This window comes from Diabrotica undecimpunctata, chromosome 4 (genome assembly GCF_040954645.1).
Source record: "Diabrotica undecimpunctata isolate CICGRU chromosome 4, icDiaUnde3, whole genome shotgun sequence".
NCBI classification, from domain to species: domain Eukaryota; kingdom Metazoa; phylum Arthropoda; class Insecta; order Coleoptera; family Chrysomelidae; genus Diabrotica; species Diabrotica undecimpunctata.
The window spans coordinates 78,140,466-78,164,896 of NC_092806.1; the positions used below are offsets into that span (position 1 = coordinate 78,140,466).

The following is a 24,431-nucleotide window of genomic DNA, read 5'->3' on the forward strand; positions in this document are numbered from 1 at the left end:
AAATTTTGAAATACCACATGACTCTGCTCGATTTTTAATATTTTTTGCCTCTCAACTAGCCCGTAGTAGCTTAGGAAAAAATAAAACAAGTCATTTTTAAGTACCACTGTGTGCTACAAAGCTTTTCCAATTCATTTACCACCTTCACAATTGTTTACCTCTCTATGAGAAGCCAATAATTCTGCTAGGTTGAATTTTGATCTGACAAAACAAAATTAAAAAAGGTATTTTTAATAATTTTTTTATATTGTACTTTTACTTCAACCTTTTACTATTTTTTGCTATCTTTATATTTTTTCACCTAACACACTGGACGTAAATTCAGCACATTACGCTTTAGTTTTGGGGGCGTAAAGTCGTACTTTTTCGTCCGGTATAAAAAATGTACGTTTTTGCATTTCAAGAGCTGAAAATTAACTCTAGACGTGATCGTGCGTAGATGAATGTGCACTTATGTTTACTATTAAAATGTATTTAAGTTGCAATTAACAAATAAACATTTAATGAAGATGCTGTTGGCTATTTTAATTCTTAATAGAGCATATAAAAGAAGCTCTTTTATAATGCTTGTCTTCTTTGAACCATTCTATTATGCAATGCGGTATTTAAAACCTTTGCTGCATTCCATGGAGAGTCCTGTAGTATAAGTTGATTTTGTTTATTAGTAATCAGAATAAGTATACAAAACATTTAATAGATTCAAGACACACATTTAACAACACAAAAATGCTTATTAGATTAAAATTTTTTCTAACATTAAATAAAGAGAGTAGAATTTTAACACACCGTAAAAATTTAACGTTAAAATTTTACTCAAGAGTAAAAAATTTAACGTTTTGATTTTACTCTAGCGTCCTGGGGCCTAGTAGTGTCATATATATACAACATAAAAATCAAACATTTCTAGTGACGCCATCTTACGTAATTTATTCTAAACTTATCAACTAATACCAAAGAAAACTACTTTACGTTCTTAGTGTTGGAGACCTGTGTATAAGTAACTCTGAAATATGTTAGTTTAAAACAGTGTATAACAAATGAAGCATGAAACATGGCCTACCGTCCTCGTTCACGACGTAAGTATACTTTTTATACATATTTTTATATGTATTGTGTATCTAGATGATCAGTTTTTGCTACCCGATCTTTATTTTGTAAATTCACGAGGACATATTTTGAATGAGGCAGGTAATAGTTTTAAATGATATAGGTATTACGTGGGGCCTCATCCTTTATTGTTAATTTTATTTTATGTAATATAGGTATTACATAGGGTCTCAATGTAGACTAACAATTTTGTACGATTTTCAACAACACTTCAAGAGCTTCTTTACGAATCGGATCTAAACATTTCCGATGAAGAAGACCCTTTATTTGTACCGCCAAAATCAGATAACCACAATTCTGACTACATAAATTCTTCAGATAACTCGGATACCTCAGAAGTAACCTCAGAGATTCTCTCGGAGTCAGTATTCTGTATCTGTATCTGTAGAGTAGAGCATCCTGCCATTTCTCCATACGATAACTCCAGACATTCACATAGGACATGCTCTACAGTTTCGTCTTCTCGTTCACACTTCCTACATAGAGGTGTGTCTGCCAGCCCCAGTGTGTGGAGGTGTTTGCTTATTTGACAATGACCAGTTAAAAAACCAACTGTAAAACGTGGATTTTTCCTGGTCATTCCCAAGTACTTTGATGTTGACTCTTCAAGGTTACTAAGTGTTACCCTGGCAAGTTTACATCCTTGCCCTTCTTCCCATCTTCTTACGGTTTGCGTATGTGAGTGATATTTGACAATTTCCGCGATTGTTTTAGTTGACCAACCAAAAAGATCCCCAGGTCCTAAGAGTCTTAGGCCTGCGGCCTTCCTAGATAATTGGTCAGCAATTATCTTTATTCCTATTGTGGCCTTTATCCCACCTAAGGATGATGGTATTACCATCCGAAGCCTGAGTTAGTGACTCGTGACACTCCATTACTAACCCTGATGTAACATGTGGTCTATTCAAGGTTACTAGCGCTTGTCTGCTATCTGTGCAGATCATTATAGTCTTTTTGGGTTATCTCTTTTGCGGCTGGAGATACCAGTCAGTTCTGTCAGAACTACGCTGGCATTTTTGCCCATACCCCACTTTATTCTTAGGTTCAGTGATCTGGAGTATATCCCGCATCCTGAGCCTTCTTTCATTTTGGAGCCATCGGTGTATATGCAATAGGCATTTGCCACGTTTGTCTCCCTATACTGTCTCGTTTCGATTTTGTAGGGCTTGTTAAAGACAAACTTTGGTTCAATTGAGTCGCAGCCTGCCTGTAGCAGTGGTAGCGCATCCAGCTCTCCCTGCCAGAAACGAGTTCTCAATTGTCCCATTCCTACATCAAGGTTTGCACCAACTGAGCGCAGTCGCAACATTGTCACTAACGCCACCTCTTTGACATATATATCTAGAGGCGTGATGCCAATGATCAACTCCATTGCAGCAGTTGGTGTTGTTTTCATGGCACCTGTTATATTTATGCAGTTGCCTGTGGCACTTTTGGTATTCAAGCAATAGCTCTGTAAGTTAGCATTGGCCTAATCCTTGGGGGTATTAAGCCCGTGATTCTTCTTTTTTTTGTTAAAGAGGACCATCTCTGTTTTCTTAGGATTTATAGATAGTGAGTGATCCTTACACCATGTTTCTATTAGTCGAAGAGCAACTTGTAATCTCTCACATAGTGTGTTCTCAAACTTACCGCTTTGCAGGACAGCAATATTGTCTGCATAGCCTAGTGTGTAGAAACTGTTGCTGTTGAGTTGGTCAACCAGGGTATCTATGACTATGTTCCAGAGGAGTGGTGATAGCACCCCTCCCTGTGGACACCCCCTGGTAATAATGCCTCTTAAAGAAACGTCTTCTACATTTATGCTTATTGCTCTATTGGAGAGCATACTGAATTGGGTGATGGTTGGAAATGTGGTTTTATCAAACGCTCACTCAATGTCTATGAATATACCTTCTTCTTCTTTAAGTTCCATTTTCTATCGAAGGTTGGAAATCATCATGGCTATGCGGACTCTGTTGACTGTCGCTCGAAAAAGTTCTGCACTACTGCATTCAAACCACTCCCTTAAGTTATTAAGCCAGGATATTCTTCGTCTTCTCACATTTCGCTTTCCTTGTTGTAACAATGCCTATTTTTGCCCTCTCATTACATGTCCTAAGTACTCACGTTTTCGTCTTTTGATAGTTAATATTATTTCCGCCTCATTTCCTATCCTTCTATGTAGTTACTTCCACGTTTGACATTATTTGAATCCATGGTATTCGTAGGATTCTTCTGTAACACCAAAATTCAAAGGCGGCCAACTTATTCAGATGGACTTGTTTTAGTATCCACGCTTCCAAGCCATAAAGAAGAGTAGAGAACACGTAACATCAAAGCATTCTCAGGCGTAGTTCTAACCGTATATCCCGACAACAAAGAAACTTTTTAAGTTTAATGAATGATGCACGTGCTATTTCAATGCGTGTCTTAATTTCTTTGGTTTGGTCTACATCTGATGTTATCCATGTTCCTAAATATTTATAGTTATTAACACTCTCAATTGCAGTATCTTCAATAGTCAATTGGATATTTGCATGTGCAGATTTAGTCATGAATATACCTAGGGTGGATTCTTTATTAACCAGCGATCTTTCAATTTTTCCCACTACATGATGCAGTGTAGAATCGGTAGATCTTCCCGAAGTATATGCATGCTGATTTGGGTGAAGTGGGTAATGGACCAGAACTTCATCCCTTATGTACCTCTCACATAGCCTTTCCATTGTTTTTAACAGAAAGGATGTTAGGCTAATTGGTCGAAAAGCCTTTGGTAGGGTGTAGTCCATCCTACCTGGTTTGGGTATGAAGACCACACGTACCTCTCTCCACTTCCTAGAAATACATCTCAGAGCCTCTTTGGCCACAAGGTGCGACAGAAGGGTATCCAGTCCGCACCGTAGTAGGGCTGGATATATGCCGTCAGGTCCTGGTGATTTGAAAGGGGTGAAGCACATATGGCCCATTTTACCTTTTCTTCATTAATCATTGTTCTGACGAGATGCCAGTCGTTTATTAAGTGTATGATTGCTTCTTCCATCCAGTTTGGTGCTGTTGAGATACTAGAACCGGGAAAGTGTGTTTTCATCAGGACCTCAGCACTTTCGCAAAGGTTGGAAGTTTTGTTTCCATCTTCCTTCGTTAGTATACCTGCCGATGTGGGTCCTTTGAGAGCGCTTTTTTGTAGCCTAGAGGCCTGCGGGAAATCTTCGATTTCCTCACAGAAGGTCCTCCAAGCAGCTCTTTGTCTTTGTCTGCAGACTTTTTTACACTCTCTGAGATTTGATTGATAAGAATCCCGATTCCTCTTTGAGTTTGATGCTTTTTGCTCTATTAAAAGTTGTTCTTGCTATCTTCCTAAGGTGTTCCAATTTAGTGTACCACCAAGAGTTGGTTTTGCAACTTTCCTGGACCATCCTTATTGGAAAGGATTTTTTATAAGCATAGCTTATTTTGTTTTGGATATATGCCGTATACCTTTCTAATTCTGTATTAGTTCCTGGAGTTGAAACCTTTTCATTTCGTAGAGCATCTTCTAAGAGTCGGTTCTAGAGTTCTATATCTGTCCTTCTAGGGTCGAGCGATTTGATAAGGCTTTTTTCCAGACAAATATTATAGGTTAGCCAGCGGTGGTCAGACATAGAGGTATCCTCCAATACCTGCCAGTTCTAAATTTTATTTGATATTTCAGCTGTTGCCAGCGTGATACCTATGACTGTTTGGCTACAAACATTAATAAAGGTAGGTTCGGTGTCTATTTAAGATATACAAATCTTTTATAATAATATAGTCATAAAGAGACTTACCTCGAGCGTTGTCTGCTGTCCCAGTCTAAGTAGTGAGAGTTCGAATCACAGCCGATAATAAGTTCTACCTTCTGACTGAGACAATGGTCTACCAGATCTTCCATTTTTTTTGTTGGTGGTAGGGAGGCTGCATCTGAGGGTAGGTAGACTGATGCTAGTATCAACTCTTTATTTTTGCCCTTTTCCCATGGGCATTTCACTTTAACCGCAGTTACGTCTGAGGTGCAAAACTGCGCCATGGGGGAAGCTCTGATTTGTCTTTGAACATATATTGCTCGGTTGTTGATTGCTTGGTAAGCTGAAAATTTGACCGTTTAGACTGCTAACACTAGTTATTTTGGTCTTAGTTATCCAAGGTTCTTGGATTAGTGCTATTGCATCATCCGTTAGATCCAGGCGACGACATAGTGTCGCCGTTGCCACCTTTTTGTGTTGGAAGTTGCATTGAATATTAGTAACCTTATTTTTTCCGACGTCGTTGCCCATGCCTAAGGTATTGTTTCGGTTCTTTTAGGTGTCAAGACAAACCGGTGTCGTTTGGGATGCTTTTTTACCTCATGGTGGAAGGTGCACCATGTCTGGATTCGCAACTGCCATGTCTGGATTTTGCGCCGTTAACTTCCGCAGTACTCTTTTTGGGTCATCAGAGGTGCTAATAGCATCCTCCGGGATCCATAGAGAGGCTTTGGTAAGTTTTGGGAGCTTATCCTGACTGACAACAGCCAGTGATGCTTCCTCTCACGGTTTGAGATCAGTTGTAGCCTTTTCCAGCCATGCAAGCGCCCCATCGTCATCACAGACTACTCTGATGATCTCACGCGAGTAAGTCCACGATTTGAACGTGGGTGCTTTTACCTGGCTGCTGTAGGTGGACAAGATAGCTCTATCCAAATCCTCGATTAGGCTGTGTTTAATAAGGTTTGCCCGGTCGGCAGTGACCTTTCCATACGAGTCAGTATTATCCATCTCATCGTCACTAACACAAGAAACATGTACGTCTCGTAGATCTATTAGATTAGGTTGTAGTCGTGGTGCCAGAAAAAGAGTAAGACGTAGTGGAGGTCGCCGTAATGGTACTCCAGTACCACTACCAGTTTTGACTGATGTATGGACCGGTAATTTCTCTCCCCTAGAAAGACCCCTTTACCAGCCAAGGTATAAAGATGTGGATTGTCAGTTAAACTCCTGAAATTTTTTTTAAGCAATATATTGATGATTGTATATTGGAAACTATGACTGTAGCAACAAATAGAACATACCTTGAAAAAAGGAACAGAGCTGAAATTGACAAGTAAAGAGTTAAAAACATTTATTGGTGTCCTATTCGTTATGAATGCTATAGAGCTCCCTAAAATTAGAATGTATTGGTCGAGAAAGTATGGTGTCCCAATCGTCAAAAATGCTATGACGCAAACCCGATTTTTTATAACCAGAACATCTCTAAAGGTTATTTTGATAATAAAATCGATGATCAACAAAGAGTAAACAAAATTTGGGAAGTCTTACTTCTGTTAAACAGTATATTAAATGGTTGTCATGCTCAAATGAGATCTGATGATATAAGTATAGATCAAATGATAATACCTTTCACTGATAATTACGGAATTCGTCAATACTGCCCAGGAAAACCAAATCCTGTTGGTATTTAGATTTTTGTACAGTGATTTAACATTCTTAGAGCTTACAGCATAGAAATATAGTAGCAATTCGTAGTTCGTGTGAAAGTCTTGTTCCTGGTCATCACATTTACTTCAATCGCTATTTTACGACAATAAAACTTGCTGATGTATTACTAGAATGAGGTTTCCACACAACATGCATGATTGTAAACAAGAGAGTCCCTCGGAATTGTATCTTTTCTGCAGAAAAACAGTTCATGAAAAATCCAAGAGGTACATCTGAAACGAAGGTTCGAGGCGATGGAAGCATTGCCATAACTCGCTGGTTAGACAACAAACCTGTTACGATTCTGTAAACATATCATGCTAATAACAACCCAGATCAATGCAGGAGATGGTCAAAACGTAAAAAGGAATACGAAATGGGTAATAGACCGGAGGTGATCAAGAACTAAAATCAGTTCATGGTTGGAGTTGACCTTGTTGACAGAATATTGGCAGTCCGTCCGGCACGAGCACGTTCAAAAAAGTGGATAATTCGTTTCATCAACCACATGCTAGATATAGCAGTTTGCAACTCTTGGTGTCAATACAGAGCAGTACAAAAGGAAAAACATGTACCAGCCAAAAACATTCCTCCACTGAAATTATTAAAATTATAAATGTGAGAACAAATGATTTTGGACAACACTCAGTCTTCCGATTCTGAGACCTGTGGCGACTACGAAGACCTGGAGCCAAAACATAAAAATCGAAGAGTCGAAATTCAACGCATACCTACCGAAGTTAAACGTCTTCATAATGATTAACATTTAGTGAACTATGCTGATAAACAAAATAGATGCAGAAAAGTCAATTGTAAAAATACTACAACAGCATTTTGTATAAAATGTAAGATATTTTTATGTAGTACATGGAACCGAAATTATTTTTTACAGTTTCATACAAAAAACTAAGTTCTAATACATTGTTCTGTGTATAAAAATAATAATTAATAAAAGATGGCTAAAATATGAGTATTTATTGTAGTGTTTTCTTTCTTATGTTTAAGTCTATTTTGGTAACAGATAGACCCAATGTCATATATATATATATATATATATATATATATATATATATATATATATATATATTTATATATATATATATATATTTATATATATATATATATATATATATATATATATATATATATATATATATAAATATATATATATATATATATAAATATATATATATATATATATATATATAAATATATATATATATATATATATATATATATATATTTATATATATATATATATATATATATATATATATATATATATATATATATACATATATTACAATTTTATGTAATGAAAGTAATAAATTCAAAAGGACTTTTTTGGAAATGGTTTGTATTAGCAGAAGCGATAATAATTTAAACAAAAGATCAGAAATTCAAAATTTAAGCAAAATTTATAATTATATTATTTCTCTATAGTTTATTCATTAAAATATCACATTTTAATTTAATATTCCTTATACCTACTTGTTACATTATTTAGACATCTACAAAATTTTATTTTTTGGCAATATAATTGTCAAAAATGAAAATTGTAAGTTAGCATTCATGACATTAAGGCTTATTTATAACTGGTCGCTATTCTAACTTATTTATAAATTTAATTATTTTTGTTAAAGAAGTTTTTCAAAATTACTAAATTTAGAGTTATTCCGTCTTTCCCAGGAGATTTGTTATTCTTCATTTCTTTGAGTGCCTTTTTTATTTCATTTTTACTGATTTCTGGTTGTAGGTCAGAGTTAACGTTTTTTATTTTCAGTTGTAACTGATTACGGGTTTCTTGGGTTGGTCTTTGTTCTGTTTTATAGGGATTTGTATAATATTCGTGCGTTATCTGTAAAATTTCTTTTATATTATTGGTCTCCGCTCCTTCTTTGTTCTTTATGCTATTAATTTGTATGTTTCCCAGGTTCTCCTTTAAGCACTTCATGTTTCTATTTTTTTAATTGTTTTCTCTATATTTTCTTCCTGTACTCTCCGTTTACACTCCTTGATATTTTTTCTAATAGTTTTGTTTATTTTTTTGTATTCCATTTTATTTCTGTCCACTTGTTCTAGTAATGTTCTTCTTGTGTTCATAAGAATCTTTGTTTCCTGGGATATGAAACTTTCTGTTTTTGTTGTTGTCTGTGCTATTTCTTTACCCACTTTCATTAGAGTTTCAGTAAATTTTATATTTATTTCATCGATATGTTTGTGTTCTATATCTTCTTTGGTCGGTAATATTTCTTTTATTCTCTCTTCGTACGTCTGTTTTTCGTGGCAAAAAGTAAGTAAAAATGGGTGATTTAATACCGACTGATATTGCCAGGGGCGTAACAATGGTCGAAAATGGTCGAACGTACAGGGAAGTTGCTGGAATATTTGGTAAATTACCATCAACCATCCATCGTTATGTAAGTCGTTGGAGACAAACCAGGGAGTATGTAAGAAGAAGGGGACAAGCTAGAAAACGTTTAACCACGGTTGTAGATGATCGATTTATAACGTTGTAAACAGTACGTAGTAGACGTCAAACGGCAGTTCAAACCAAAAACCTGTTGCAAAATGTTCGTGAAACTACCATAAGTGAGCGCACAGTAAAAAGGAGACTTAAAGAAACCGGTCTCAAGTCATATGTGCAAATAAAAGCTCCAAGACTCCAGAGACACCAGCGTTTAGCACGACTTCAATTTGGTCGAGTACATCAAAATTGGAATGATAACCACTGGAGTCAAATTCTCTTTACGGACGAGAGCCGTTTCTGTGTAAATTACATCGACGGTAGAGAAAGATTGTATTGATGCCAAGGAGAACGAAATGCCCCTTTCAATTTTAATACGACCGTACCTTTTGGTGGAGGTTCAATTATGGTGTGAGGCGGTATATGTTTGGGAGCAAGAACAGAGTTAGTGGTGATTGATAATGGAGCATTAACAGCAGATAGGTATATCAGAGATATTCTCCAAGACCATGTGGTACCTTTTGCACCATATATTTACGAACATTTTATTTTAATGCAGGATAATGCGCGCCCACACGTCGCAGGCTCTGTAAGAGATTTCTTATTACAAGTAGGTGTAACAACGGTAAATTGGCCAGCTTGTTGCACAGACCTGAACCCGATAGACCATGTGTGGGACATGCTGGGCAGAAAACTTAGGGCACGGGTTCCTGCTATTCAAAATAAAGAGGAAGTCAGAATTGCTTTGATTGAGGAATGGGAGAGACTGCCTCAACAACTGATCGATAGCGTTATCAGAAGTATGAGAAGATGAATAACTGCAGTTGTAAGGGCTCGTGGGGAAAACACACGCTATTAAAACCAAAAAAAAATGCATAAAAAACCAATTTAAGTTTAAACTGTACAATAAAGTTAATGTGTTTAAAATCCGTATTTTGTTTGAGTTTGACATCTTTGTGTTTTATTTCTTCTTAAGCAGGTTTCATATTATACTACCATTGTAATATAAATTCAAAATACTTCACCAACATTCGTATTATGATATTATCTAAACAATATTAAAAATATATAGACTAGAGAGAAAATATTCAGATTTTATGATTGTTCCTTTAAATATGCCGGTGAAACTAAGCAGAAAATGAACATTTATTGATTAAAAACATGGCTAGTTGTTAAAGTACCTAACTTTTTTATTATCCAACACAAGCAAATGAACCAAAAAAGAAAATGTTAAGAAAGCATAAGGCTATAATTGAGTTTTAATTTCAATATTTTATATATGCTAGAATATTCCACAGGTTATTCCGAACTTTAAGGAAAAAACACAGTATGATTGTTACACCCGGTATAAAATGACACTGACCTGTCTAGCAACAATATTATTACATCGATATTCTTAAATAATATAACTATAACAATAATATAACTTCTTTAATTATGTGGCCTATACATTTAGCCCATTTCGCTGGAGTTACATGGAGAATTGCTTGAATCAAAAGTTTCTTAATTTCGTTTAATTTGAACGTTTTGTTATTGCGTGCTACATCTCCTTTCACTTGCTCCCAGATAAGTTCAATGGGATTAAGTTCGCAATGATAAGGTGGTAGACGCAGAACTTTGACACCATAATCTTTTGCAGTTTCATCTACAGCATATGTAAGATATTTAATTTGCCTTAACCGTGCAATGTCAAGGAGCTAAATTTTGAGCATTGATTCTTTGTATGCAATCCCCTTTTCTGTAAGCCATTCTTGAATCCTCCCTTTCAATTTCTTTAATAATCACCTGTTTTTTTCAACTCAAATTGAAGAAAACCATCATCAAGAAACCCTGTATCACTTCCTATATGGGTGACGATTAAACGCCGTCCCTTTCCTGATGGAGCTTTTAGTCCTGTATATCAGCCTTCTATAAATGCTTCGCGTTTACTTTTGACATTTAAATCTTGCCAAAATGTTCCAACTGTATGACCTTTTCCAACCTTGGTTAATCCAGGTTTCATCCAAATAACATATTTTGCGTCCAGTGCTGCGAATTTTGCGTATTTCTTCTAAATATTTTCTTCTCCGCACAATAATTTTATTTTTTTCTAATAGCATACTTTTTCTGTTGAGTTTTACATATCGAAAGTTCATTTCACGCATGGTCCTGGTTAAGACTCTACGAGATATCTTGGGTAAGGAGTCATCGTTTTCGAGCTCTTGAGAAATATTTTTCAGTGTTGGAATTTCATTCCGAAAATAAAATGAATGAATTTTTCGACGTATAATATTCCTTGTCTCGTCATCCAAAACAATGCTTTTCCTACCTCTAGTTTTACCTTTTTCTTGCTTTTTATTTTCCGATGTATTTTTAAGTACACGATAAATACAGCTAACGGATACTTTTGTTAAACTGCTACAAATGTCGACCACTTGGCTAACATTTAATTCCATTTTTCTGCCGACAATTGCTTCATAAACGTTTCGTATTATTACCTTCTCTTCGGACGTTAACATTTTCCGTCTCTTTTGCGGCAATTCATTTTTGGAATCAACATCAGAATTTTGCAGTCTTCTCTTGGAACAACTCGGTTTTTCGTCCAACTCCAATAAAACTCAAACCAAATAATCACAGAATATAACTAAACATTTACTATAAAACGACAAACTATAACACTCGTATTATCAATAACACGTTTTATCAATAACACAAACTTATCGCATAAAATACCCTACTCTCAGATACGCCAATGTAAATAACCTATTGTTGATGGGCACTCGCTCGACAAAAACTAGTTTGACGGTTTTCTGTGGATCTGAATTGAAACGGGGTTCCGTCGCTAATTCCAAAGTTGCCAAACGATTGAAAAATATTGTTTTAAAATATCGATTTTTATTTTATAAATTTAAATATGTAACGAAACGGAACATATAAATAAAATTTATTTCATTACAATTTTGTGCTTAATTTTTACTATTGAAAATCAGGTTTTTTGTATTTTTATGACGGTAATAATCGCTGCATGGAGGAATACAGGTTTTGTATGACCATAATTACTACTTGTGAACAAGAATTGGCTACACTGTTCGACAACTTCTGGTCAAGTCTACTATAGAGAAGCACAAATAAATATACTACTTTGTATATTCTGTAATTTCTTATGAGGAAACGCAAATTGCAATCGAGAAAACAGGCAGTTTTCGAGGGCCGCTGTGTACATTTAAATTTGAGGATATTCCGCGTTTAAACTATGATACTACTCTTCTAAATTGAGGGTTTCTACTTTAACATGACCCATTGTTAAGGTGTTCCGTTGATTTTGTCGGTGTGTATATAATATATATATATATATATATATATATATATATATATATATATATATATATATATATATATATATAGATATATATATATATGTATATATATATATATTTATATATATATATATATATGACAATATATATATATATATATATATATATATATATATATATGACATTAAGAAAAGTAAGATTTTCCATTGCATATTAACTAGCAATTAAAATCCCAAAATAGTATGAAAATGTTTAAAAAAATACTCTGGGTCTCAGGGGGCTAGAGTAAAAATTTTATGGAGTTACACCGGAAATCGTTTCAAAAATAATTTTTGAAAACGATTTCCGGATTGGAAATCGAAACGTCAAAAACAAAAATTAATTTTGAATACAACCAATTGTGGTTTAATTTCGTATAAATATAATATTCAGAGATAATATTTGTAAACTTAAAAATTATAAATAATTTTAATTAAAAATATTACAGGTCACACAGCAGCAGTTCAAGTTTTATTACAGGCAGGTGTAGCTGTAAATGCAGCAGATTTTAAAGGACTGACGCCGTTAATGACAGCTTGCATGTTTGGAAGAACGGCAACGGCTGCCTTTTTGTTAGGTATGGGAGCTTCAAACGATTTAATGGATATTAATGGTGACACTGCTCTCCACTGGGCAGCTTATAAAGGACATGCCGACTTAATAAGATTGTTAATGTATTCTGGTAGTAATCTTCAAAAGCCAGATCACTTCGGATCAACGCCTTTACATTTAGCTTGTTTATCAGGAAATTTAACATGCGTAAAATTACTTTGCGAAAAAGTAAGTATTATATTGTTACTGTTTTTATAACTATTATATCATATTAAATTAAAAAGGCTTGTAAATCGAGGTTTATAGACCGTGCTTCGAAATTGTTCCTGATGTTTCGTCTGCAACTGCGATAGGGATTACACAGGCCTGCGTCTTGTTTGAGGTCGGTACTTTTATAAATGATCTTTTATATTTTAAGTACAAGAATTATTATTTTGGTTATTGTTGAAAATAGATTTACATTTTAAAATAATATACACAACTTAGCTATTCATTTCAAAGGTACCTTTTTACAAGAGTTATTCGTTAATACATTATCATTTTGAAACTTTCTGACGTGTTTTTTATTTGTAACGTTCCTCGTAAGACGCCAGAGTCTGCAAGCAAATTCACATCCCAGCGGCCCTGGTACCTATATTCCTTTACTTAAATATAAAGATAAAAGCGTTTCCATTGCTCTTTACTATAAACCACTCAGTTTTCAGGCAAGTAGTCCAAATGTGAGATGAGAAAGTGCATCCTTATAGGCATACATGCTGAAGTTTTAACACATGATTGGCAACAGATATGAGCTGCAAAATTCGGATCTTGATCACCAATTTTAACACCATACCATATGCAAGATACTTTTTACGTACAAACAGGGTGCAAACAACCTGTAACTGAGTGTAACTTAGTGTATGTGACAAGCATTCCTCACCTCCTACCATCACATCACGCTCTTACACAGTTGCCATATTTTTCCTCGTCCACTATTGCCAACTGTTGCCACTATTGATCTATGACTAGTGGAAGAAAAGAAAAGTTCATTTTCTAGGAATGAAATTTACATGAAACCATAATCAAAAGTCTTATATTCACTGAAATAAGTATTTCTGTATTTTAATTTGTATATACCATACATTTCACATGAATATAGTTCCTTTGTAACAAAATTAGCTATGCTCCTTATTTAAATAATATATATTTTTTTAAATTTGAGATAGAAAAAAATCTAACTTGATTGAGCAAATTGTTCTAAATATGTACAATGCTCAACCATTGATAAGGATCAAAGTAGTATTTTATGCCAGAAATAGTCGGAGTGTGTATAAGTTTAATATAATTATTAAAATAATATTAATACCTCGACTTTGTTATCAATTTGAAACTCAATAAAATAAGTTTTGTTATTGTGGTAATCTGTTTCTTCTTTTTTTACTATCGTCAGCAAAAAATGAATATTAAAGTCGTATATTTTCATTTGATATTAACACGGTTCGGTTGTTTTAAATAGTGGAGTATTTTTATTAATATATATATATATATATATATATATATATATATATTATATAGTATATATTAATATATATTATATAGTATAAACTATACCTCGAAGACGTTTAGATATTGCCCAAATGTAACATATTGTGAGGTGGATCAACGCAGGGTTAATGCAATGTTTGGGGTTTTCATGAAGTGTTTTCACATAGAGCTTGGTATCGTTATGTCACAAATAGTGTAGCCTCATATGTTCATGGTGAAGGGCGACAACGCCTGTTGATGACCGATATATGCGAATTATTGCTAGACGGAACTCAATATATAAAGCTTCTCGCATCAACAGAACATTGCGTAACACCACTGAAAGAATAATTATAAACCAAACCGTTAGAAGAAGGTTGCATATGACTGGCTTAAGAACCAAAAGATGTTCATCTTATCCAGTACTATCCAGGGAACATCGCGGATTGAGAAGACTATAGGCTGAAGAACACTGCAACTGGACAATCAACGAATGGTGAAATTGTTTATTTACAGATGAGTCTAGATTTCGTATACAAAATTCCGATGGTTGTATTTTGGTTTGGAGGGAACGAGGAGAGAGGTAAAATGAAATTTTAGGGTGCCTACAACTGCTTTTGGATGAGGCTCTATTTGCGTGTGGGGTGATATTTGTCAAAGATATAGAGATAATGGTTGTAGAACCAATTATGGAAACATTTGAAGGTGCAATCGAAGAAAGTTTTGTACTTATTGAGGACAATGCCCGTCCCTACCGTGCATAGAGTATCCAGCTCGCTCACCAAATATAAACTGCATGGAACATGTTTGGGCCGCTATAACACGACAACTAAATGTGATAGATAATCCTGTGAATACTCTTCAACAGTTAAGTGAAGATGTGAAGCATGTATGTACAACTTTGGATCAAAATTGTTTGAATGCCTTAATTAAGAGTATGCCTAATAGAGTAAAAAGCTTAATTCGTTTAAGAGGAGGTCCAACAAAATAATAGAATTTTTTATTTAATTTTTGCAGGCTAATTATCTTATTATTTGGGACTTTGTAGAACATAAATTTATGTTACTTACATAATGACGGTATTAGACACAATGACGGTATTAGATTTTTGTTTTGATACAGGGCAGCGACAACCGCTGATACGTATTTCGACCTCCTGAGGCCTCGTCAGAACGGTATAGCCACTGCTTCGGTTTCGCTAGGTAGAAATCGTTTGATTTCTCTTTTTGTTTTATGTTACTTAATTTCAATAAAAAGTTTTTCTTGTTAAAATATTTTATTTTTGCTTTTGATTATTTATATTTCAAAAAATATATACATTTTCTAACTATAACCAGCGAAAAAATAATACGACGTCAACGAACTTTTAAAATATTTGAAATAATAATCTTTTTAATTGTTGGACAGTGTAAATAAAATCATCTATAGAACTCTTGACCTCACAAAAAAAATTTGAAACGCAGACCATTGTTATCAAAATGGCATTATAGGAGCAGACATAGACATGTCCTCGTATTGTTTCCCCTTCAAATCTGCGCTATATTTAACCGTCGTATCCCCCTGGTGGGCGATTTTTTTTGCATTTCTGCTGTACCAAATCTTTTTTATTCGATTCTATATATTTTTTCAATTTCAATTTTTTTTTATTATTTCTAGTAGGCCAGAAATTGGTATTAACAAATTACTTATAACAAAAAAATAATTTCCGAGAATCGCTTAGAGTAAAATTTTGTTAGACGTATATCATCGAAGTAAATACTTGTTCTTTCCTGGTACTTGTTCGAAAAATACTTCCTTTTCGAGTTATTTGAACTTTTTTGTTGAAAAAATGCCTTAATTTGTGATTTTTTGGATATTTTTTCTAAAACAGAAGCCCATATATAACGCTCTCATTTAAAGTAAAGAAGTTGTTACTGCCACAAATAAGACGATAACTATGACAAGTAAAGTGATCATAAAAAGTGATAGTTTTTGGGGATCTAGAATTGGTATTACCACAGATTAACAGAACACATGGTCTGTTAATCTGTGGTATTACAGAGTGACAAATAAGTAGATGAGGACAGTAAAGCTGAACTAATTTGAAGGAGGTGAGTGATGTGTTTTGTAACAGAAAGTTTCCAATGAAGCTAAAAGAAAAATTTTATAAAGTTGCCATATGATCCGCTATGATTATTAATTTTTTTATTTAGCACATGGCATTTCGACACATTTATGAGATTACATTAAACAATAAACAAGTTAAATTTGTATATTAATGTGATACATTATGTGTTAAATTATCTTTATTAATGTGACAAATTCGAACTCAAGGTCCGATTTTTCTACTAGAAGAGCTATGAAAAGAGCTTGTTGGTAAGTTTTGAGTCATGTTTCTGTGTGTCGAGGTCAGGAGATACTAAGATTGTCTGACCGCCAATATATGTGAGCCCATTTAGCGTTACCCAAGGTGCACATGTAGTATTCTACTACAGACGAGGATCAGCATAACACACTATCCGCTATGATGTACGAAACTGACTGATAAACAGTTAAAAAACATACACGTAAAAACGAGAGTAAGGTAACAAAAAGGATAAGAGGTATTGGGAGACACTTAGACAGGGCATGTCTGTGAAGGGGAATCATATTGGTATGGTCCCAGAATAATAAAACAATCAGAATGCCCACTCTGCTTGTTTCTGACGGAATCAGCCATGTTTTAAACGGAACCAGTTTTGTTCAGTGAAATTTTATCTGGTGTGCGTTAGAAATTTCAGTAGTAGCGTTTGTTAGGGTATTCACTGTTTGGAATGTGTGTTATATATAATTAATATAAATGTAAATATATTATTGATAATATATATATATATATATATATATATATATATATATATATTATATATTATATATAAATACATATATATATTAAAAATCCTGGAGGAACGAAGTAGACCGGCGCCATGAGTAAGAGAGGCCTAAACGATGGAGAATTGGACAAAAGAGAGAGCTTGAAACGGTTGAGCGAGGGAAGGCAGTGAATACTGTAGAATCCCTGAATATATATATTGTTGTGAATTTATTAAAAGGTTCAATATTTATAACACTTACGGATTTAATTTATTTCTTTATTTATATTAACTTATCTGACAATAATTTATTATATCCGTACGTAACAAATTCGCGAGCGCGGGTCTTGAGAATTAACTGTCCCTTCCAAATAAAGTTCCGTTATTATATACCAGTGCCGTTATCTCGAAAACTCTAAAACCTTCGATGGCGAAACGGTAAAGGCAAACTGGATTTCCCTCGCATCGGTTCTGGAAGGTCGCTCAGGTAAATCGAAGTCTCTCGTAAATTCTAAAACATATTAGAATAAAAACATGTTTACAGGTTAAAACTATGACTCATATTTTTACGTAACATTGCCCCCCTCTCAAAAGATGGTTCCTCCTGGAACCTTGTCGGGACTAGAACTGGAACGGTATGCTGGTATCGGCAACTGGACCCTCTTTTACAACTTCCAGTTGTATAAAAATGACAAGGGACGGTTTTCTCGCCGCACCAGGTACTTAGCGGATTGCAACAGACTAACACCTGGACTTCGGTGTCTTTGAAGATCTCCTCCACCATATTTCGGATAACCCTCCAATCTAATTGGCGGCACTCCAACTTTGGCATGGCTAACTTTTGCACGTCGGACTCTAGTACGTGCTCTCTCAATTGAAGTAAGGCTTCCCACACATCTCGGTAGGTAGGTTGGTCACGGGCAGTGTCTTTTGTTACCAGGTAGAAAAGGTAACGTGATGCATCTTGGAGTTTCAAGGTTTTACCGGGAGCTGGCACCTGGCATTGAAGTTCTGCAACTCGACCAAACTTCCTTCGAAAGACGGATGCCAACCCTGGTGCGTCTTTGATACTGGCCGGGATGGTAAGGGCCAGCGAGTAGTCATCGGGGAGCGCGAGTAGATCTTGCTTTTCTTCAGTGGTAACACCATGTCTTGCTTTACCGGTACCTCCATAGGCACCCATGAATTCCTCAAACGTGAGGTCAGACACGTCTTGGACTTGGTTTACTTCCACTTCTTCATCTACGTCGTGGTCACCTTCGAAAGACGCCAACCGGTTATGGTGTACTATCATCGGCTTTCCCCTTGGAATCTTGCTTATTCGGTAGATGACATCGTTGATCTTCTCCATAATGAGGTATGGACCTTCCCAAAACTGCTGCAATTTGGGAGAACAACCTTTTCGCTTCTTGGGATTATACAGCCATACTTTGTCGTTCTTCTTAAAGCAACCCTTTTCGGCTTGTGTATCGTACCGTTTCTTCATTCTGTCGCTAGCGATCTGAAGGTGGGAACGGACCAACTCATGTACATCGTCCATTCTTCTTCGTAATTCGATCACATAATCTTCACCTGCTACATCTTCTCCAGGTTTACATCCAAACTCGAGATCACAAGGTAGTCGCATTTCGCGTCCGAATAGGACTTTGGCTGGTGTCTGGCCTGTTGATTCGTTAACAGCAGATCTGTAGGCCATTGTGAAGAACGGAAGGTATTGGTCCCAGTCTCGCTGATGATCGGACACCATCTTTGTCAAATACTTGCCAACTGTCCTATTCATTCGTTCTACCATACCATCCGATTGCGGATGATACGCGGTAGTTCTTGTTTTCTTCATGCCTAGTCTATCACATATTCCTTGGAATAGATCGCTTTCGAAGTTCCTGCCTTGGTCACTATGTATCTCCAAAGGCACTCCAAATCGGCTGATATATTCTTGGATCAACTTATCTGCAACGGTAGCGGCCTTCTGGTCAAGAAGTGCGTAAATCTCGACCCACTTAGTAAAGTAATCCATTACTACCAGCATGTACTTGCCTCCATTTTCACTTTCTGGAAATGGCCCAGCGATGTCCAAAGCTATTCTTTCAAACGGGCTTCCAACATTATATTGTCTCATAGGAGCTCTCCTTTTTCGGTGAGGCCCGTTACTCGTAGCACCAATAGTACATTTCTTACACCAGTCTTTTACGTCGTCGGAACTGTTCATCCAATAAAACCGTTCCCGAATTCGCTGAAGGGTTTTCCTTACACCAAAATGCCCTCCCGATGGACTGTCGTGTAACTGACGAAGTACTTCGGCTATTCTGCTCTTTGGGATCACCAACTGTCTTCTCTTCTCTGAACCATCATCATTTTCCAGGACTCGTTTAAGCAAGCCATCTTCGATGATAAATGAGTCCCACTGGGCCCAATACGTCTTAACTACTGAGCATAGGTTTGATATTTCCTGCCAAGGTGGTCGACGGTTTTCCTCTTTCCATTTTCGGATTTTTTGTATAACTGGATCTCTCTCTTGTTCTTCCCTGATCTTAGTAGGCGTCCAGTCGTTGTTGACAATCGTCGTTCTTAGCACTGCTGCTTCCTTGGATTTCGTTTTGTTGCAGTGGGAACACTCTGCTGAGCATGGCCTTCTGGAAAGAGAATCAGCGTTTCTGTGGATAACTCCGGCCCGGTGCTCAATCTTAAAATCGTATTCTTGGAGTCGTTCGATCCACCTGGCTATCTGACCCTCTGGATTCTTAAACTGCATCAACCACTTAAGGGTGGCATGGTCGGTTCGGATTAGAAACTTTCTGCCATAGATGTATTGATAGAAGTGCTCTACTGATTTAACTACTGCTAGAAGTTCTCTTCTCGTGACGCAATAATTCCGCTCAGGTTTTGAAAGAACTTTACTAAAATATCCGAGGACTTGTTCCTGTCCTCCTTGAATCTGAGACAGCACTCCTCCAATTCCCACATTACTTGCATCCGTATCTAAGATGAACTCTCCTTCTGGCAGTGGATACCCCAAAATTGGTGCTGTTATTAAATGCTTTTTCAACGTTTCAAAGGCATTTTGGCAGTCTATATCCCAGCGGTATTCTCTTGCTTCCTCTGTAAGTCGCGTTAATGGCTTAGCGATATCTGCAAACTTCTTAATAAACCTCCGGTAGTAAGTACATAGTCCAAGAAAACTTCTCACTTGATGTTTGTCAGTTGGTTTTGGCCATTCCTTAATGGAATCGATTTTTCCCTTATCCACGGCCACTCCTTCTTTACTGACTATATGACCCAGATAATTGACTTTACCTTGAAATAGCTGGCACTTCTTGGGGTTTAGCATCAATTGGGCAGCTTTAAGTCGATTAAAAACGTTTTCTAAATTCCTCAAATGATCTTCGAATGTCTCCCCCAAGACGATTATGTCATCTAAATAAACCAGGCATGTTTTCCAAGATAACCCTCTCAACACATTTTCCATAAGCCTCTCAAATGTCGCAGGAGCATTACAAAGTCCAAATGGCATAACGTTGAATTGCCACAATCCAGATCCTGTGGTGAAGGCTGTCTTTTCTTTATCGACTGGGTCCATTTCTACCTGCCAGTATCCAGACTTCAAATCTAAAGTAGAAAACAATTTACTTCCAGCCAATGTGTCCAATGTGTCATCGATCCGAGGCAGAGGATAACTATCTTTCTTGGTAACGTTGTTCAGCAAACGGTAATCCACACAGAACCTCGTCGTTCCGTCTTTCTTCTTAACCAGGACCACCGGAGAGACCCATGGACTCGTAGAAGGTTCTATCACCCCGTCTTTCTTCATTTCCTGAACAATCGTTTCAGCTTCCTCTCTCTTCGCCTGTGGTAATCGTCGAGCTGTTTGACGAATTGGCTTAGCATTACCAGTATCAATTTTATGCTTAACAACGGTAGTTCTTCCCGTCTTTCCTCCTTTCGGTACGAAAATATCACGATACTGCCGCAGAAATTCCCTTAATTTCCTTTTCTCCATCTGATTTAGAGACTGTCCTGCAACTGCAACCATTTGGTCGAATTTGTCGTTGGAATTATCAGATGTTGTCGCCTGACGAATTATGGATGTCACAGGTACACAAGTTCCTACTTTTGTCTCTTTCTTTATGGTCACTGGGTAGTCGTTGACATTGATAAGTCTCACAGGAATTTCTTTAGCCGAAGTCACCAATTCCTTTCCAATTATGATTCCACGGCCAACCTCATCGTCGTGGTTCCAAGGCTCCATCATAACAGGTCTCCCTTCGTCTACAATTCCCTGTAGCCGCGCTACTATGATCGTTTCGCTTCTCGCAGGCACGACTGTATCTTCTGTAATGGCTGCTTGCACAGTGTTGTCATTATGTGGATGGAGAAATACCTCCTCGTTGCCAACTTTGATTACCTTATTCTTAAAATCCAATTGGAATCCATGCATATTCATTACGTCCATTCCTAATATAACATCCTCTTCGATGTCAGCAACTATAACAGTATGGACAAACTTTTCTGCCCCAATTCCCAATTGTACCTGGATTTCTCCATGAATGTTGGCATTTTCACCTGTAGCGGTCCGAAGTCGTAACCTCGTTGGTAACAGTTTCTTTCGGCTGTTTATAACTGTCGGGCATATAATGGTTCTGGTCGCTCCGGTATCCACCAACAACGTATGCTTTTTACCATTTATGTCTCCATCTACATATACACTATCTTCACGACATTTCAAAGAAGCTATTAGTATGAGAGGGTCTTTGGAAAAGTTCTGGGTCGAAGCTGCCCCCTAAGGCTGACCCGTTCTAGTTTTCCTGATGGTGAGTTTCTTGATTTGCGTCGTACCTAGGGTGCTTACAGGAGCTTCGTACGTGTCCTATTTCGCCACAATTCCAGCATCTGATGGTCTTCGTTTTCTTGTATGTCATGCTTTTCATCATATTAACGAGCTGGTCAAGTTTATCTTCATCTCCTTCCTCTTTTACAGTCCTAACTTTACTGTACCCGCCAGAGGCCTGCGTAGCTGACTTGTATTCGAGGGCGGCGGATAGGACATCAACCAGCGTCTTGTGACGAGCTAATCGCAGTGTTCTCTGCATTTCATGATCACGAAGACCATCAATAAACGTTTGAACGGCCAATTTTTCCATCATGTCTTCGGGAGCTGTTGGATAAGCATATCGTACTAATCTGGCAATATCTACCTCATATTCTTGAAGAGCCTCATCTTTCTTCTGTCTACGATTTTTAAGCTGTGACTGATATACATGCTCCAAATGTTCGTGGCCATATCGCATATTTAACCTCTTCTTCAGTTGTTCGAAATCATCGGTCTCCTCTACGGCTATGGTCTGAAGCACATCTAAGGCATCTCCTCGAAGGACGATAGTCAGGTTTACAGCCTTTTCTTTTTCAGACCATCCATTTGCTCTTGCGGCTGATTCGAACTGTTTCATGTAGTTGTTCCATGATGATTTTCCGTCGAAAGTTGGGACTTTAACATGAATAGAACCTCCACTTCCTTCAAATTTCGGCCGTGTCTCCAACTTAAATTTCGTCTCGTCTTCTTTTATCTCCACTGTAATCGGATTGTTACCTCTCTCTACTGTCCCTGTTTCCTCCATCTTCTTTTCCATCTCTTTCCATATCTTTTCTTCGAAGGCTAACATATCGGCAGCAACTTGGTTTTTTAATGAAGATATTCTATCGTCCAGGGCAGACATCTCAGAAGTGACTTTAGAGATTTCCGAAGAGATGTTAGCAGAGACTTTGCTTTCCAGCGAAGAAATCTCGTTAGAAACTTTGTCTTCCAACGAAGCGATGTCGCCGGAAACTTTGGCTACATCAGAAGAAACTTTCGAAATATCGTCAGAAACTTTGTTCTCTAATGATGCGATGTCACCAGAAATTTTCGAAATCGACGAGAGGACAGCATCATGTTTGTCTTCAAATATATAAGTCTCTGGATCTAGTCCTTCTTCTAGCAAAGCGTTCTTTAGTCGTTGGACTAACTCAGCCTTTTTTCCGGTAGAAGCTAATTCTCTGTCTTCAAGATGTCTTCTTAAATTAGTCACTGTCAGCTCATAAATCGTAGCCATTTTCACAATTTATTTTATATTCACTTGTATTATTATTATAAGTCTAATTTATGTTCGATCTCACTCTGACACCATTTGTTGTGAATTTATTAAAAGGTTCAATATTTATAACACTTACGGATTTAATTTATTTCTTTATTTATATTAACTTATCTGACAATAATTTATTATATCCGTACGTAACAAATTCGCGAGCGCGGGTCTTGAGAATTAACTGTCCCTTCCAAATAAAGTTCCGTTATTATATACCAGTGCCGTTATCTCGAAAACTCTAAAACCTTCGATGGCGAAACGGTAAAGGCAAACTGGATTTCCCTCGCATCGGTTCTGGAAGGTCGCTCAGGTAAATCGAAGTCTCTCGTAAATTCTAAAACATATTAGAATAAAAACATGTTTACAGGTTAAAACTATGACTCATATTTTTACGTAACAATATATATATATATATATATATATATATATATATATATATATATATATATATATATATATATATATATATATATATATAAATATATATATATATATATATATATATATATATATATATAAATATATATATATATATATATATATATATATATATATATATATATATATATATATATATATGTATTGTTGTGATTTGCTTATAATTGTAAATCTACTTATATAGAATAAAATGTAATAAATTTATCTTTATCAAACAAATCAAAAGCAAAAAAAATATCTCAGGGCTGAAAATAATTTTTATATATATATATATTTTTTTTTATTAAAACGTGGCTTCAAAGTATCTTCTGCTAGTTCCATTTAAGAAAGATCAATAAAAAGAAAAAAAGAAATACTAGACAATCAATTCTGATATTATAACAATTATTCTTTATTTTAAAATATATCCAATTAATTGAAAATTCCGTTGAGGATAAATCTTACACCATACACTATAAATAGAATAAAAAAAATATAATCAATCATCCATCAAATCACACATCCCTTAATAATCAATAAAATTTAACTACACATATTTCTAAATCAGATTTTAGAAAGAATTGTTGGTTCCTTTGCTTGGATTGTGCCCTGACCAGATCGCAATTTACTTCCCGGATCCTATCAATTTC

At 36.0% G+C, this 24,431-nt stretch overlaps 1 protein-coding gene across 2 annotated transcripts in view; it reads left to right on the forward strand.

The window, feature by feature from the left end:
* The window catches only part of Patsas (palmitoyltransferase Patsas), a 113,599-nt gene that overhangs the window by 18,974 nt on the left and 70,194 nt on the right, over positions 1–24,431 (forward strand). For both annotated transcript variants that reach the window (XM_072529810.1, XM_072529809.1), the window contains exon 3: positions 12,811–13,142. In XM_072529810.1, the coding sequence (XP_072385911.1) occupies positions 12,811–13,142 (332 nt within the window). The remainder of the gene's footprint in view (positions 1–12,810; positions 13,143–24,431) is intronic.